Raw genomic sequence first — 15,894 nt, 5'->3', positions numbered from 1 at the left:
AATCATTATAAAAATCTAGTTAGGTAATAATGGGGTAATAAATGTTCAGAGTTACATAACCCCGTCAGCAACAAAATCTTAGCCTTGAATGAAATATAATTTACTGTTTCCTAGAAGGCTTTTTCATTGTTGGTTTTTCCTCATTGTTATTCCTACTAGAACTTAAGTGGACCCCCAGAAAGAATTTAATTTTATGGTTTAAAAAAAAAGAGCTCAGAAGAATGAAACATAAACCAATTCCAAACTATAACTTTGACATGGAGCAAAATAAGAAAGCTCTAATCTCTTAGAAAACAGGTGTAAAACTATTGGATAATCTTTACATGTCACATAGACTCTCGGGTATTGTCCTATAGACATTTTTCAGATACTCCTAAAAAGTGCTGATTTCATGTATTGTCCCATTGTCAGATATTCATACAAAAGTCTTTGAAAACTTTTATCACTTTAGTTAGTCCTTATTACCATTGAAGGTAGGCAGAAAAGTAATTATAACTCATTTTACAGACAAGAACGGACCATATTTCAGAGATTTGTTCAGGATAATCTGACAAAGCCAGGACTAGAATTTCAGGGACACCTGGGTGGCTCAGTTGGTTAAGTGCTGGACTCTTGATTTTGCCTCAGGTCATGATCTCGTGGTTCATGAGATCAAACCCCACAATGGGCTCTGTGCTGACAGCATGGAGCCTGCTTGGGATTCTCTGTCCCTCTCTCTCTTCCCCTCTCCCCCACTCACTCTCTGTAAATAAATAAATAAACAAACTTAAAAAAAACAGGAACTAGAACTTCAGACTCCCGGTACAATATTTTGTGTATACTCCATCTTCTGTTGAGTGGGGTTCCTTTATGCTGGTTTGGTAGCCTCCAAATCCACCACCAGGTAATTTAAGAGGAACACATTATTTGACTTATGAATGAAATTTTATTAGTTAAAATCTGTTAAAACACATAGCAATAAAATGATGTGCATCAATAGCAAATAAGGATTATACAAACTGTAATAACTGGCGTTAATCATCACATAAAGATATAACTATGTAATCACAACTGCTCATTGCACATTAGCCAAAACACACAAGGATAGACTTGTGCTTTCTAATTGCCATCTATCAACCTAACTCCCTTGGTTTTCACAGCTTTAAGTTTGTCTCAAATGATGAGCCTGTCTCTCTATCCGTCCATGCCATACAAGAATTGCCTTTGGTGTTAGTCTCAGGAAGATCCAGAGAAGGGCTAGTTTAAATAAAGGGCCAGCCACTCTCTCCAGTCTCCTGGAGGAGAAATCCAAGATTCCAATCAAAAGCCCAATCAGGGGCACCTGGGTGGCTCACCAACTTCAGCTCAGGTCATGATCTCACGGTCTGTGAGTTCGAGCCCCGCGTCGGGCTCTGTGCTGACAGCTCAGAGCCTGAAGCCTGATTTGGATCCTGTGTCTCCCTCTCTCTCTGCCCTTCCCCTGCTCACGCTCTCTCTCTCTCTCTCTCTCTCTAATAAAATAAACATCAAAAAAATAAAAAAAAAAGAAGTATCCAATCAGTGGACTGCTGAGTTAATGTATTTCCCTCTAATTGTCTTTTAAGTGCATGACCTGTGTCAGCTGCCAAGCAGCTATTTCTATCAATATCACCAACTTAGGGTTGGCTAATTTGCATATGACAAAAACAGGGACTTGTTCATAAACCTTCTTCGGAACTAACTATACCATGGCTTTCCACCCTAAACAGTTGCATGACTATTCACAACTCTATTGCTTTTCTTCTCTCTCCTTGAAAATACTTCCTTACTGGCTCTTATTCCTAAGTATCTTATTATTTCCTACACTTATTTCTTATCACTATCAACTCTATTTCTAATCCTAATGTCTAATTCTGTTCTGTAGAGCAAACATACTTAATACAACTACTCATTGTTTGGAACAGGGTTGCATCTTAACAATTTCTAAACACATATAATCACGCAATCAGAGCAAACAATGGGATATATTTTATCTAATCCTAAGGTGCCATTATAGTACAGTCTTTCCACATCTAGTCAGGAGGTGAGCCAGCTTCACATGTTATGAGGTTGTAGCATCTTCCAGCTTTGACATGTGAGGACCATGTTGACCATTAGTTGTTTTATAGGCTGGTTCAAGCTTCATCTTGTTTCAAGGCCTGGAGTAGTCCCACAGATTTCTCATGATGTATTTGAATAACCTGCTTGAGTTGGTATGGTTGCTGGTGTTTTCTCATTAATATTCACGTTTTTAAGAAGCTCGCACTAATCCGTCGTGGTGTTGTTCTGAAGTCCATATTCCAGAGTTCTCCTTGGGGGACTAGCTACCCTTCAGCATCTATCATATTTGAGGAGCACCGGATCTGTCCATTTACAGTTAAATCACTCACTAAATAGAATTTGTAGCAGAATGGTGGTCTTTCCTTGAATGTTTCCGGATCTTGTCGAAGTACTCATGCTTTGCCTTTTATTTTGACACAAAATTATAGCCCAATTTCCTAAAGTCCAAATTCCTAGTGGGAGAGTATATAGCTTCCCTGGCTGTTTCTAAACCTTTAATTAAAGCATAGATTCTATCTTTTCACTTTTATCCAATTTCTCTGTTATTCTTCTTCGTTGCTACATGTATAGATTTCCTTGTTTAACTGTTACCACTAATCTTCCTTTAGAAAAGTGCTCCTAATGGAATGATGGGATGAACCATTTCTTCTTGTTTTCCCAGCGCTATATTTTAGTTAATTTGGCACAGTCCCTTTGCACTGCATCTCTTATTTTCCATTTTGGACATACTACATAGTTAGAGTCCCCTACCCAAGGAAAGTAATGCTCAATTTGTCCAATTAGTACAGCAGCAAAGTCCCTCAATCTGTTGTCTGGTATGGCTTGTCATCCACAGTAGTTGCTTGATGATAAAACTTGGATTTCTCCTCTTTGTCTTTGTTCATCCATCCAAGTGTCCTGGATCCTCCTCTACTCTTTCAGTCTTTCAACATAGCAGTCTTCTGTGGAACTTTCTCATGCTAACATGTTTGAGTAGCTCCGTAAGTTCTTCTGATTTTCAAAAGGGTCTTTGGTAGCTTTTTTTTTTTTTTGATACAGCAGTCTTTTTCTTCAATTTGTTACATGTACTTATCCTGAAATTCTGTGGCAAACTGATTTATGTCCCTCCTGCTACTGCTCATCCAAACAAGACCTGGCTGTGTAGTCTATAATTTCCACCCTCCGTTTGCCTTTAAAAGCAGCTAATTGTCTATGTATGTAGACCTCACTTAGGATTAGATGCAGCATCTGTATTTTAATCTTTTTGACAATAATATGCTTTACTACTCTACATGAATTGGTATAGTCTGGTTTCCATCCACATGGATGAGCTTCTACATGTCATTTCTTCACAATTTGCATATGTCAATTTGTCCTAGCGACACTTTTATGTCTTTGCCGAGTTGTTGGCCGTGTTAAGAGATGCAAAGGCCATTCCCTAGGAAGGAGGACCACAGTGTCCATGTGCTTGTATGAAGGGTAGCTGTTTTTCCAAATGAAAATGAGACTACTGAATGGCATGGGAATTAGTATGACCAATGAATTCCCCATAAATTTATTGGGTCTCTTTCTGTTTTGATATGGGGGGGGGGCAGTCCTCCAACTACTCCATTTTACCCTTCTGGTATTTCTAGAATTATTGTGGCTAAATACCAGTCCATATTTTATTTAAGTTAATTATTGCTCCCATATCGTAATAGTTAAGATTTCTGTGTCAAGGTTGCAGCAGGTTAACTATAATAAGCCTATCAACTATTCTTTATAAATCTAACTATACTAAAGAAGATATACTTTATCCCCTTCCATTTGTGGACCATCATCTCTGAGCCTATGCCATAAAGCATTTGACTCTCCATTGGTGAATAGCCTTTGTAGGGCTTTGTTTAGGCCTTCCAGTGATAGTACTACTCTGTTATCTGGTATAATTTGTCCTTTCCATTTGGGAAACCATATGGAAGACTCATTGTAGTGTGCATTTGAGGGAACAATCGTGCATCGGAACCTCTTGGCCTCAGCTTTTTCAAAGGTTTCTCCCTGACAAAAGTTATTCAAAAACTTTTCTACAGTTTATCAGCTTTTTCAAAATTGCACCCTTTAGTTGACACATCCTCTCCTCAAGGCCTAGCAAGTAGTTATATCTTTTCCAGTAAAAGTGTCCCAATGTTGTTCTGTCTATGTGATGTATTCACTATAATACCATCGTGGGGGATATTCCTTTTTTGGTTTCCATTCATGGAACAGTGAAATTGGGTTCCAAAATGTGATCTATCCATGAGGTCTTCACTCCTCTGTTAGGTGAGAAATTTCTTGTTATGCTATTGTTTGCTTCTGTTCTTAGGAATTCTAACAGGTGAACAAGTGCAAGCAGGGAAGGAATCATAAGGCTCAAGTCAGAGCTTTTAAAAGGAATATAAAGAGGAAAAGAGACCAGCTTCTACTGGCAGTAAATCTAATATTACTTGTTCTATAAGGTATTAATAATGAAAATGTACGGAACTAGGAGAAAACTCATTGCTAACACTCAGAAAAATCAGAATATCTTTAAAACAGAAAAACTATCTGTTCTCACGTGCCGGTGGGGGCATGTGGTCTTATCCACTTCTTAAGTCATCGTTTAGGCCAGAGAGAACATCTTCATATAAGTCTTCTATGTCTAACATTGCTTGATCTATGTCAAGGATTAGGTCTTCATCCTCTCTTGGTGTAAGTATTGATTCTAAATCTGAGAGCTCAGCGAGCTCTGGCAGCGTATCTTCTTCTTGAGGAGAAGGTGCAGCTGCTCCCATCACTTGTGCTGCACCACTTTGCCCTGCACAAGGCATTTGCTCTCGTGCAATCAGCTGTAAAAGCTCTTCAGAGATCCTTATTAGCTGGGCAATACAATCAACAAGCCCATCAATCAGCACAGGGATTGACACGGACTCCATACCTCAATGACCTCCTCAGTAGATAAATATTATTAAAAGCTGTAGCTCTTGGTGACAATGGATGCTGTGGGACTGGCAATGGTACTATGGTTGGAAAACAAAGCAGATCTAATAATAGAAAAGAGAAACATAAAGATTAGTATCCTTGAGCCTTTATCTATCCCACAGTTTCTGGCTATAGGATGAAGTTAAAAGAGCATCCCTAGTTACTGATCCTCCTTTTTGTTGGCCTTATGAGGATCTACTACTCCACTCTCTTTCCTTTATACTTCTCGTTCTCTCTTCATAGAGGAATTGAGGGCAAAGGGAGTATAGGTTACTTGTCCGCCTTTCACGAACATCTCTATAGAGGAAGTTATATTCACTCAGAGTCTTTCAATTAATTCTGTCTTTATTAGCACTTTACCCCATTGCCACTTATATCTGGTGTTGCTAATTCTTTCTGTGTTTTTAGCATCCCATTCATTAAGGTTTCCAGCTGCCCCTCCAGCCTGGGGAATTTGTGAAATGAAAGTCCCACAGCCGTTGTCTTTTGTCAAATTTTGGACAACTTCTGTTATAACGCTAGTTCCTTGGTCATTTCCTATTACTGCCAATATTTCACATCTAGCAGCTAGTTCCTTCAATTTTGTCTAAAGCCGTGGACATCTGCATGTCTGGCGTGCTCTGCAAAACCTCTTCCTCAGTTTATACTTGTATGCGGCAATATTCGTTGTTTCAAACGAATCTAAAGATTGGCCCAGTATAATCTACTTCGCATATGTGTCTGGTTTAACATGACCTCTTAAAAATGAGTTTGTTGCAGATGCAAGTTTTTCATAATTTGACATGTCTCGTCGTATTGCTAATTCGTTTGTTTGATTCATACTTTTCTCCCCACTCTTCCTCATCTAGGACATTCATGTCCATAAGTCCTGAGGCTTCACGTGCTCATTTTGCAACCTTAAATTGAACTGACAAGGGAGCTGAGTTGGGACTTGGAGTCCCCAAGACTGTAGAGTCTACATTAGTTTGGGGGGTCAGATTATCTCCTCTTTTAATATTCTGTCTTTCCATTCTAATGAGTTGGTATATATCCTACATAAATTGCTAAATTTCTTTCGTTGATTTATTTTCATATCTCCCTTCACCAGATTGTTTTTCCTGCAATAGTCCAGTCTGTAATTTTTCATTTATTATGGCATACATCTCCAGTCCATGGCTGACCAGTTTAGCTATATACCTTTGACCAATTATTTTCGCTGGTGTATATACACATTGAATTTCTAGCCACCAGTCCTACAAATTGGGCTGGTTTTAATTTCTCCAGCCTCAGTCAAGTGTTTCCTAGTAGAAAGTATTAGGGAGCAGCTATCTGTCTCACTCCTTTAGGATATTGCCAAATCTATCAATACCCTTTTCTAACAATTCTGACCAGAGCGGGGCCCAAAAACCACAGGCATTACCTCCAGCTAATTGTACTCCTTAGACCTTTATCAGAGTACAGTAAACCACTGGCCAGAGGATCTGTGATTTTCACATGGAGCTTGCTGGTCTCCACGGGACCTGCTTTGACCCACTCCCTTATATACTATCTCCATTTAGCATAAGTTTTTTTCAGAACCACACATTTTTCTTTGTCCAAAAATCCTGACAGTACACATAAAGTTTGCCCCGGTAAGGATCACAGCCATGATGACCAGAAGGCACAATTATGGTTGGAGGTAACTTCCCCTCTGAAATATGGGAGAATGGATATTAGAGGTTATTTTATTAACTTAAAGAATCTCTGCTTTTCGATTAGACAAAAAGCAGTTTGGTGGAAGGAAATAATGGAAAGAAATCATGCAAGGAATTTGGCATTACTGTAGAGCATATATCAGCTCTTCGGAAGGGAAACACAAAAGAAAGATGTGTGTTAAATATTACTAGAGAGTACCATCACATTTTTCAAAGGAAGCAATAACCTATTATGACACCTTTAGCCCAAGGGCACAAGACAAATATACTCGCACAAAACTTATTTGACTTCTGGCTTCTCTTTTACCCATTTTGTTTCTCAGCTTCTCTACCTCCCACTAGAACTCTTTTTATTTCTCCTCTTGCTCAATATACCTCCATTATTTCACCTCTGTGTTTCATTCTGCTTGACTCTATCTGTATCTCCATCTTCCACTATCCCTTCCCATCATCTTTTCTTCCATCTCTCCCGAAACTGGGCAAAACTGCCAAAATAGATTGTATCTCACTTAAATGAATTGATACTGATTTGACAAACTTTTACGTTCTACAATCTAAATGTAAAATGCAGAGAGGTAGCACATTTCATAATTTGCTGTTTTATAAAGATAAATGTAGCTACTTATTACATACGCAAACCTTGATTTATTTCTTCTATCACTTGGTCACCTTTAAGGGGGAAAAAATTCCTGACCTAGCCTTAACCCTGTTGACCATCGTGTTAACTAATCCACAATTCCTATCTTCAAAGCATCTTGAAACCTAGGACCTGGGGGTTTAGGGAAGGCAAGGAGGATGTTGAGAAACTACTAAGTACTGTAGTACTAAGAAAGAGGAAGAGTATAGCATCAGGGTATTCCAGTTGTGGTAATTTTTAAAGCAACCAACTTCTGACACCTTAGTTTGCTTAAAGGGGTATTTTGGATAGTTTGTGCCTAGCCTCAACTTACATTAAGGGCCCTTTTATTTTTATATAACTCTTACGTATTTCGTTTTTTATTTTTATTTGTGTTTTATTGAGGTCAAATTGGTATATAACATGAAATTAGTTTCAGGTGTACAACATAATAATTCGATATTTGCATATATTACAAACCACCCGTCAGCATACAATTAACGCCCTTCACCCTTTTCACCCAACCCCCAACCCCCTTCTGCTCTGATAACCACTGATCTGTTCTCTATATTTATGACTTTTGCTTTGTTTTGTTTATTCATTTGTTTTGTTTTTTAGATTTCACATATATAAGTGAAATCATATAGGATTTGTCTTTCTCTGCCTGACTTATTTCACTGAGCATAATACCCTCAAGGTCCTTCCCTGTTGTTGCAAACGGCAAGGTCTCTTTCTTTTTATGGCTGAGTAGTATTCTATCGTGTATATATACCACATCTTCTTTTTCCATTCATCCATTGATAGACATGTATGTTGCTTCCAGGTCTTAGCTATTATATAATGCTGCAGTGAACATGAGGTGTGTATATCTCTTCCGATTCGTGTTTTTATTTTCTTCAGATAAATACCCAGAAGTGGAATCACTGTTATCATAGGGTAGTTCTATTTTTAATTTTTTGAAGAACCTCCGTATGTTTTCCACAGTGGTTGCACCAATTTATATTTCCACCAACAGTGTTATGAAGGTTCCTTAAAGGCCTTTTTATTAGCTATTCCCTCTACCTGGGATCCCTTTTCCCCAGGGAAAAAAAAAAATGGATGGCTTCTGTCATTCTGGTCTCAGTTTAAAGATAATCTCCTCAGATTTCTGACCCTCAAGCCTAAAAAACTCCCCTAACCATCCCTTTCTCAAGCATACGGTGCATTTTTGCATTATTGTACCGATAGGTTGGAGGGAGGGACAACTACTACTAGCTCTTTCATTCAGTAAATATTATTAAGTTGCAGCCGGGGTAGCAAGGGGTAACAAAGATAAACCGATTCATCAAAACACACCAGAAGCAAAATGAGCAGCAGTCCACAGTCTGAGAAAATATTCACAAAGCAGATATCTGACAAAGAACTTATAACCAGAATATACAAAGAGCCCCTACTGGGGGACGGGCTGTGGGGGAAATGGGTGAATGGAGCCAAAAGGTACCAACTTTCAGTTGTAAAATAAATAAGTCATGGGGATGTAATGTACAACATGAGGACTAAAGTGAATAATATCGGATTGCATATTTGAAAGTTAGTAAGAGAGTAGATCTCAAAAATTATCATAACAAAAAAAAGTGTTTTGTAACTATGTACGGTAACCAGATGTTAATGACATTTATTGTGGTGAATATTTTACAATATATACAAAGATCAAATCATTCTCTTGTGCAGCTGAAATTAATCTAATGTTGTATGTCAGTTATACCTCAATAAAAAAAAAACAGTGCCCCTACAACTCAATAATAAAAAGATATAAACCAATTAAAAACTGGGCAGAAGATATGGACAAACATTTCACAAAGGAAGAAAAATAAATAGCTAATAAGCACATGAAGGCATATTCAACATCATTAGTCATCAAAGATATACGAGTTAACTTCACAATAATACTCTAAAGTGGCTAAAATTAACGACTGACAACACCAGATGTTGACCAAAGATGTAAAGTAAATAGAATTCTCACACATTGCCGGCGGGAGTGTAAAAGGGTACAACCTCTTTGAAAATGTCTTGCAGTTTCTTATAAAACTAAGCAAGCACACACTTGATCCCAGCAATTCCACTCCAAGGTATTTACCCCAGCAAAATGAAATTCACAAAAAGACTTTCAGAAGAAAGGTTATAGCAGCTTTATGCATAATAGTGCATAATAGCACAAAAAAACAGCTGTCAATCAAAAGGAGAACGGATGAACAAAATGTGGTATATTCGTACAATGTAATACCAATCAGCAAGAAAAAGAAAGCCAATACTGATAGGGACCACAGCATGAATGCATATCAAAAACATTATACTTAATGAAAGAAGTCAGACATGAAAGAATGCATGCTGTATGATTCCATTCATATGCAATCCTAGAGAATGCAAAATGATCTATGATGAAAAAAAAACAGAATAGAGGTTGCATCTAGGGGAGCAGGAGCAAAATTTGCCTCACTCGGGCCAGACCTGACATCTCATTCTAAGCAGGGATAGAATTGAGAATTCTAAACAGGGATAGAATTGAGAATGTTAATCTCATTTGCCATCCCTGGAAACTGGCTGAAATCCAAGTTGACTGTGAGTCCTAGGCAGAGGGATGGAGACATCCTGAGCAGTGCCCTCAGGGATCCTCATCATCTGTGAAAAAAAGGTTGTGTCCCATTTAATCTGCCCTTCCACTGACCTACTGAACTGGCCCAAACACTCATGAACTACTCACCTGTGATAGAGCCGAGATGGATAAGAAAGTCAAGGTTCTATGGAATGTTCTCTGGACGTTCACGTGGGATGCGAATGGTCCCGTCCGAACTAAGAAAGAAAACAAAACAAAAAGAAACTGCAAAATCAACAAGTAAAGATATCCCTGATCTGTGGAAACAAGAACAAGATGAACTAAAATTTCAAAGAGCACAGAACCCTTCCTAAATGACCTGGTATTCGAGAGTTTTTTGCCTCACTGAGACGTCTGCTAATTCTGGGCACAAGTTGAAGAGGAGTTTTGTCCACAAGGCAGAGGGACTCGACAGTGGAAAAGGAAAATTCTGCATAACATTTGAGGTTAGTGTAAGGGATTGGAAATTAGAGAAGCCTGAAATGCAGGGCTAGTTTTCTTCACCTGGAAGTCAGCTGAATTAGGCTCCTTTCTGAGCAGGGAAAAGCTGGGTGGAATTTCCCACAGTCTCATGGTACTTCAGAGACAAATTCTCACTCGAGGGAAGGGGACTGCCACAAAGCACACTACCAGTGCCTCCTTCAAAATGTTGCCTAGATTTTGAAACTGTGAGGGCGTGGGGTGGCTGAGTCAAGAAGCTCAAAACCGTCCCCAAAGAGCACTCTGGATAAAGAGATTCTAAAATATTCAAGGAGGGGCGCCTGGGTGGCTCAGTCGGTTGAGCATCTGACTCTTGATTTCAGCTCAGGTCATGATCCCAGGATCGTGGGATTGAGCCCCGCGTCAGGTTCCACCCTGAGCATGGAGTCTGCTTACGATTCTCTCTCTCTCTCTCTCTCTCTCTCTGCCCCCCTTCCCTGCCCACTCTCTCCCTCTCTAAAATAAAATAAAATTAGAATAGAAAAAATAAAATAAATAAAATTAAATTAAATTAAATTAAATTAAATTAAATTAAACATACAAGGGTATACTTAGGGCTTAGTAGAGCCAAAACATCTTGAAGAAGAACAAAATTGGAAGACATATACTATCAGGGACAAAGAAATCAATAGAAGCATGACCCTTACCTCACATCACATACCAAAATTGAAAATAATTGTAAATGGATCCTAGACCTAAATATGAACGATAAAACAAGAAATCTTCAAGCTCAAACTGTAAGCAAATATCCTCATGACCGTGGTAAGCAAAGATTTCTTACCTGACACGAGAAAACATGAACTAGGAAAGAAGACTGAGAAATTGGATTTCATAAAAATGAAGCACTTCCATTTATTACAAGACACGTTAAGAGGGTGAAAAGGCCAATCACAGACCGGGAAAAAATATTCACAATAAGTACACATAATGAAAGGCTCGTATCCAGTATATACATATATTTTTATACTCTTTCAAATCAATAAGAAAAAAAGAGAATCCGTGTTTTAAAGAGAATCTGTGTTTTAATGTTATAAGAATTAAATGGCACCTGAGAGAAGAGAACATCCGAATGACCTACAAGCATATGAGTAGGTTTTCATTACTGCTCATCAGAAAAATGCAAATTAAAACCACAATAGGACACACAGAAGCCTACCAGAATATTTAGCTTTGAAAAAAAAAAAAACTTAACAATACCAAGCATTGAGAAGAACATGCGTTGGAACCCTCATACATTGTTGGTAAAATTGTTAACTGGTACAACTACTTTAGAAAACGACTAAAACCAGGGCACCCGGGTGGCTCAGTCGGTTTAGCGTCTGACTTCCGCTCAGAGGTCATGATCTCGCAGCTCGTGGGTTCGAGCCCCTCATCAGGCTCTGTGCTGACAGCTCGGAGCCTGGAGGCTGCTTCAGATTCTGTGTCTCCCCCTCTCTCTGTCCTTCCCCTGCTCTCACTCTGTCTTTCAAAAATAAACATGAAAAAAATGAAAAAAAAAACTACTAAAACCAAACATACCTCTATTGCATGACCTTGCAATTCTATTCCTAAGTATACAGCCAAAAGAAAAGTGTACAAGTGCCCACAAAAATGCACGGACAAGAATGTGGAAAGACACCAGATGTATAAAAGTGCATATTGTAGGGGCGCCTGGGTGGCGCAGTCGGTTAAACGTCCGACTTCAGCCAGGTCGCGATCTCGCGGTCCGTGAGTTCGAGCCCCGCGTCGGGCTCTGGGCTGATGGCTCAGAGCCTGGAGCCTGTTTCCGGTTCTGTGTCTCCCTCTCTCTCTGCCCCTCCCCCGTTCATGCTCTGTCTCTCTCTGTCCCAAAAATAAATAAATGTTGAAAAAAAAAATTAAAAAAAAAAGTGCATATTGTATAAGTCCATTTACATGAAATTTTAAAACAGGCAAACAAATCTATGGAATGGAAGTAAACGAAGTAGTTACCTTTGGGTGGGAGGATACTGACTAGCAAGGGATATGAAAACGCTTTCTAAGGTTCTGGAAAGGTTCTGTGTCATGATGTGATTATATATGTTTAATTTTTTTTAGTGTTTATTTTTGAGAGGGAGAGAGCATGAGGAGGGGCAGAGAGAGGGAGACACAGAATCCGAAGCAGACTCCAGGCTCTGAGCTGTCAGCACAGAGCCCAATGCGGGGCTTGAACTCACAAACCCGTGAGATCATGACCTGAGCTGAAGTCGGATGTTTAACCAACTGAACCACCCAAGCGCCCCTGATTATATATGTTTAAAAAAAACATTCAGCTGGGGACGCCTGGCTGGCTCAGTCAGAGGAGCATGAGACTCTTGATCTCAGGGTCATAAGTTCAAGCCCCATGTTGGGTGGAGAGATTACTTAAATAAGTATTTTTAAAAAACACACAAAAAATCAGCTGCACCCTTAAAATTTGTGTACTTCACCATATGTATGTTATATCTCAAAAAATTGTTTTACTTTTAATTTCAGGTCTCTTTCCTATAACACCAGTAAGGACAGCAAGACAGTGATGAGGGTCTCGCCAGGGTTTAGCAAGCCAGTCATCACAGCCAATGAAAACGGAGTGAAGTCCGAAGGTACAGAGAAGGGTCCTCATGTCAGTGCTTAGTAAACCAAGAGAGCTTTATAGCGAGACGGAGTTATAAATTGACACAAGATGACATAACCCACGTCTTACAGAAAGACAGCTAAGAGCAGAGGCCATGCTAGCCATCTGATAGCTAGGGTCTTTAACCCCACAGGTTTTTATTCATCTCACTCTTATGACATTTTTGTCAGCCTAACGAATCAACAGCCATCATTTTTCTTTTAGCTGATAGTCCTACCCTGCTATTTTGTGATGCTCATAACTAGCAAACCGGCAATAAGTGTCTAACAGCAGGATGGAAAAGGAGCAAAGGAATCCAAGTCCTCTGGGTCTATGTTTATAGTTGATAAGCTTCTCTGCATCAGGCAAGGTAAATTAGTTCATAGCCAAGGGGAACAGAGACAGCTATGTGGGAGAGATTAAAATGTGCCTTTGGTGAGTGTAGGTGCCAGGTTCCTATCTACGAACAGTAAACTTTTATTATTTTAAATTTTTTTAATGTTTATTTATTTTTGAGAGAGAAAGACAGAGCACGGGCGGGGGAGGGGCAGAGAGTGGGGAGACACAGAATCCGAAGCAGGCTCCAGGCTCCAAGCTGTCAGCACAGAGCCAGATGTGGGGCTCAAACCCACAAACTGTGAGATCATGACCTGAGGCGAAGTCTGATGCTTAACTGACTGAGCCACCCAGGGGCCCCAAACAGTAAATTTTTTCATAATGTTTTCTTCTCTGGTGCTGCAGCACCATTTGGATACATGCATTCAATATAGATTTAAAAAAAAAAGCACCCCCTCAGACATTACTTCTCATTGCTTTCCTCCCCACTCCTGAGGAAACATCAAGAGGTCCTTGTCCCCAAAAGTCAAATTTTATAATTTTGACATAGCTGGTGCTCTCTGGGGGCGACAATGAACAGTGTGACAGTATTTACCCTTTAAACTCCTTTTTTAAAAAGCAACAAACCTTTGCCTTTAAAAAAAAAAAAACTGTGTGCAATAAGGCATTTGCCTGTTATAGGATCTGACATTTAAAATCCCCATGAACCATCTTTAATTTATCAAGAGAGAAAGGAAAGGATTGTGCAGCTGAGGAGCTAAACATGGTCCCTTCTTGAAAATATATGAAAAATTCAAAACAGAAACTGGAAAAAGGAGGGAGTAGGAAATGTCCTTATGGTCAATTTAAACTGAAGTCTACTGAATTTCTTTCCTCCTCCTCCAAATTTGCTCACTGCTGCAGAGAGAATCACAAATTCTTGCTTACCCTTCAGAAAGACGACTTAGTCACCGGAGAAAAACAACCACTTTTGAAACTTATCTCTTCGTTATTTTCCTAGACAGACAAATAGCTTCCTCAAAACACTATTCAAACGTGAAAACTGGCCCCCCCCATCTTGACTTGGTGGGACCCTGCAGAGGCTTGTCCCTGAATCTTGGCTGTTGTGAGAAGCCCCCAGGCCCCCCAGAGAGCCTGAAAGGAGCTGTAATACTTCTAAAAAGATTCTTGGCTTTCAAATATTATCAGTGCAGAGGACAGGGTCTAAAGTAAGGAAAATTAAAACAAAACTTGGGAGTAACAGGAAAAGGGATTCTATTTCCACATCTTTCCCCAGATTTGTGAGAAGGAAAAAGGCAAATTGTTTTTGTTTGTTTACTTGTGTATTTTCTTTGGGAGAGACAGTAAAATGATGCCAGTGGTTGTAAGGGTAGGATCTGTGCCAAACAGGTCTATGTTTGAATCTCAACTTTTCTACTTACTAACTGGAAGGTTGCTCAACTCCTCTGCCTTAGTTTCCTCAAAATGAAGGTAGTAACAGTTGTGAGAATGAGAGGAGTTCATACATGCAATGAGTTTAGAATGGTGCCTGGTATATAGTAAGCTCTTAATAAACGCTAGCTAATGTAATTGTTCTGGAGAAATTCCAGGATCCAGGAAACAGTGTGTGGTGCATCCTGAGTACTGTCTAGTGACCCCTGGAAGGTAGGAGGGGAGATAGCTGCAGGTATTACGAAAACTAGAAGGAGGCCCCCCGGGTGGCTCAGTCAGTTGAGCATCTGACTCTTGATTTCCCCTCAGGTCACCATCCCAGGGTCGTGGGATCGAGACTCATGTCCGGCTCTATGCCGACTGTGAAACCTGCTCGGGATTCTCTCTCACCCACTCTCTCTGCCCCTCTCCTCCACTTATGCGCTCTCTCTTTTTCTTTCTAAAATAAAAAAATAACAATAAAAATAAAAACTGGAAGGAAGTACCAGATTTATCTCATAGATAGAACTGACATGACTTTGAACTTGGGTAAAGATATGAGAAAGCGGGACTGTCTTGTAACTCTTGCTCCCACCTAACCCTTTCAGGAGACCTGAGACCAATCAGGTAGGGAATCCTTGAGGATTAGTGGATCTTCCTAGCCTAACTCCTTCTTGCCTTTGAAGCACGTGCTTACTCTGGCTTCTAGCTCTGGCTGGTAAAAGCTGGCTACACATCAGACTGCTCACTGGCTATTATTCCTCCAGTGTATTTGCCAGCTGTGTGGAGAAGTCCCTCCACTTGACCTTATGGCAATGAATCTTTCAAAACATTAACTAGCGATTCCTTGGAAACGCTTGGAAAGTGATTGGCAAAGTCTAAGGCAAGATAATGACGGCCATTACCCTGTGTCTGGCATGACTTCACCTGAACCAGCCCAGACTTCCAGATCTTCTCATGTGAATCATTTGGGTGAGAAATATATTTGTATACTTTTTATCCTCTACCATCCTAGCTTGGATTTAGCCCTGAGTTCCAAGAATACTTCTCAGAAGTTTGACACAAGCAAAACTAAGCACCAGTCAGGGCCTCCTCTCTGTTTCTGTGGCAAATGCCCGCTTGCCGGAAGAGACCCGATTCATTTCTT

The 15,894-nt window shown here is 39.7% G+C and overlaps 2 protein-coding genes across 4 annotated transcripts in view; one reads left to right on the top strand and one right to left on the bottom strand.

The window, feature by feature from the left end:
* Window positions 1-15,894, top strand: part of TRPC5 (transient receptor potential cation channel subfamily C member 5) — a 266,623-nt gene that overhangs the window by 166,324 nt on the left and 84,405 nt on the right. The window lies entirely within an intron of this gene.
* Window positions 1,964-15,894, bottom strand: part of TRPC5OS (TRPC5 opposite strand) — a 76,080-nt gene continuing 62,149 nt past the window's right edge. For all 3 annotated transcript variants that reach the window (XM_023249043.2, XM_023249041.2, XM_023249042.2), the window contains exons 3-4: window positions 10,040-10,128; window positions 1,964-5,072 (exon numbers count right to left, since the gene is read on the bottom strand). In XM_023249043.2, the coding sequence (XP_023104811.1) occupies window positions 4,629-4,964 (336 nt within the window). In that variant the 5' untranslated portion in view covers window positions 4,965-5,072; window positions 10,040-10,128 and the 3' untranslated portion in view covers window positions 1,964-4,628. The remainder of the gene's footprint in view (window positions 5,073-10,039; window positions 10,129-15,894) is intronic.

Source organism: Felis catus, chromosome X, assembly GCF_018350175.1.
Source record: "Felis catus isolate Fca126 chromosome X, F.catus_Fca126_mat1.0, whole genome shotgun sequence".
Classification (NCBI taxonomy): Eukaryota; Metazoa; Chordata; class Mammalia; order Carnivora; family Felidae; genus Felis; species Felis catus.
The sequence above is the reverse complement of the archived record's forward strand: the minus strand, read 5'-3'. Positions and strand labels throughout refer to the sequence as shown.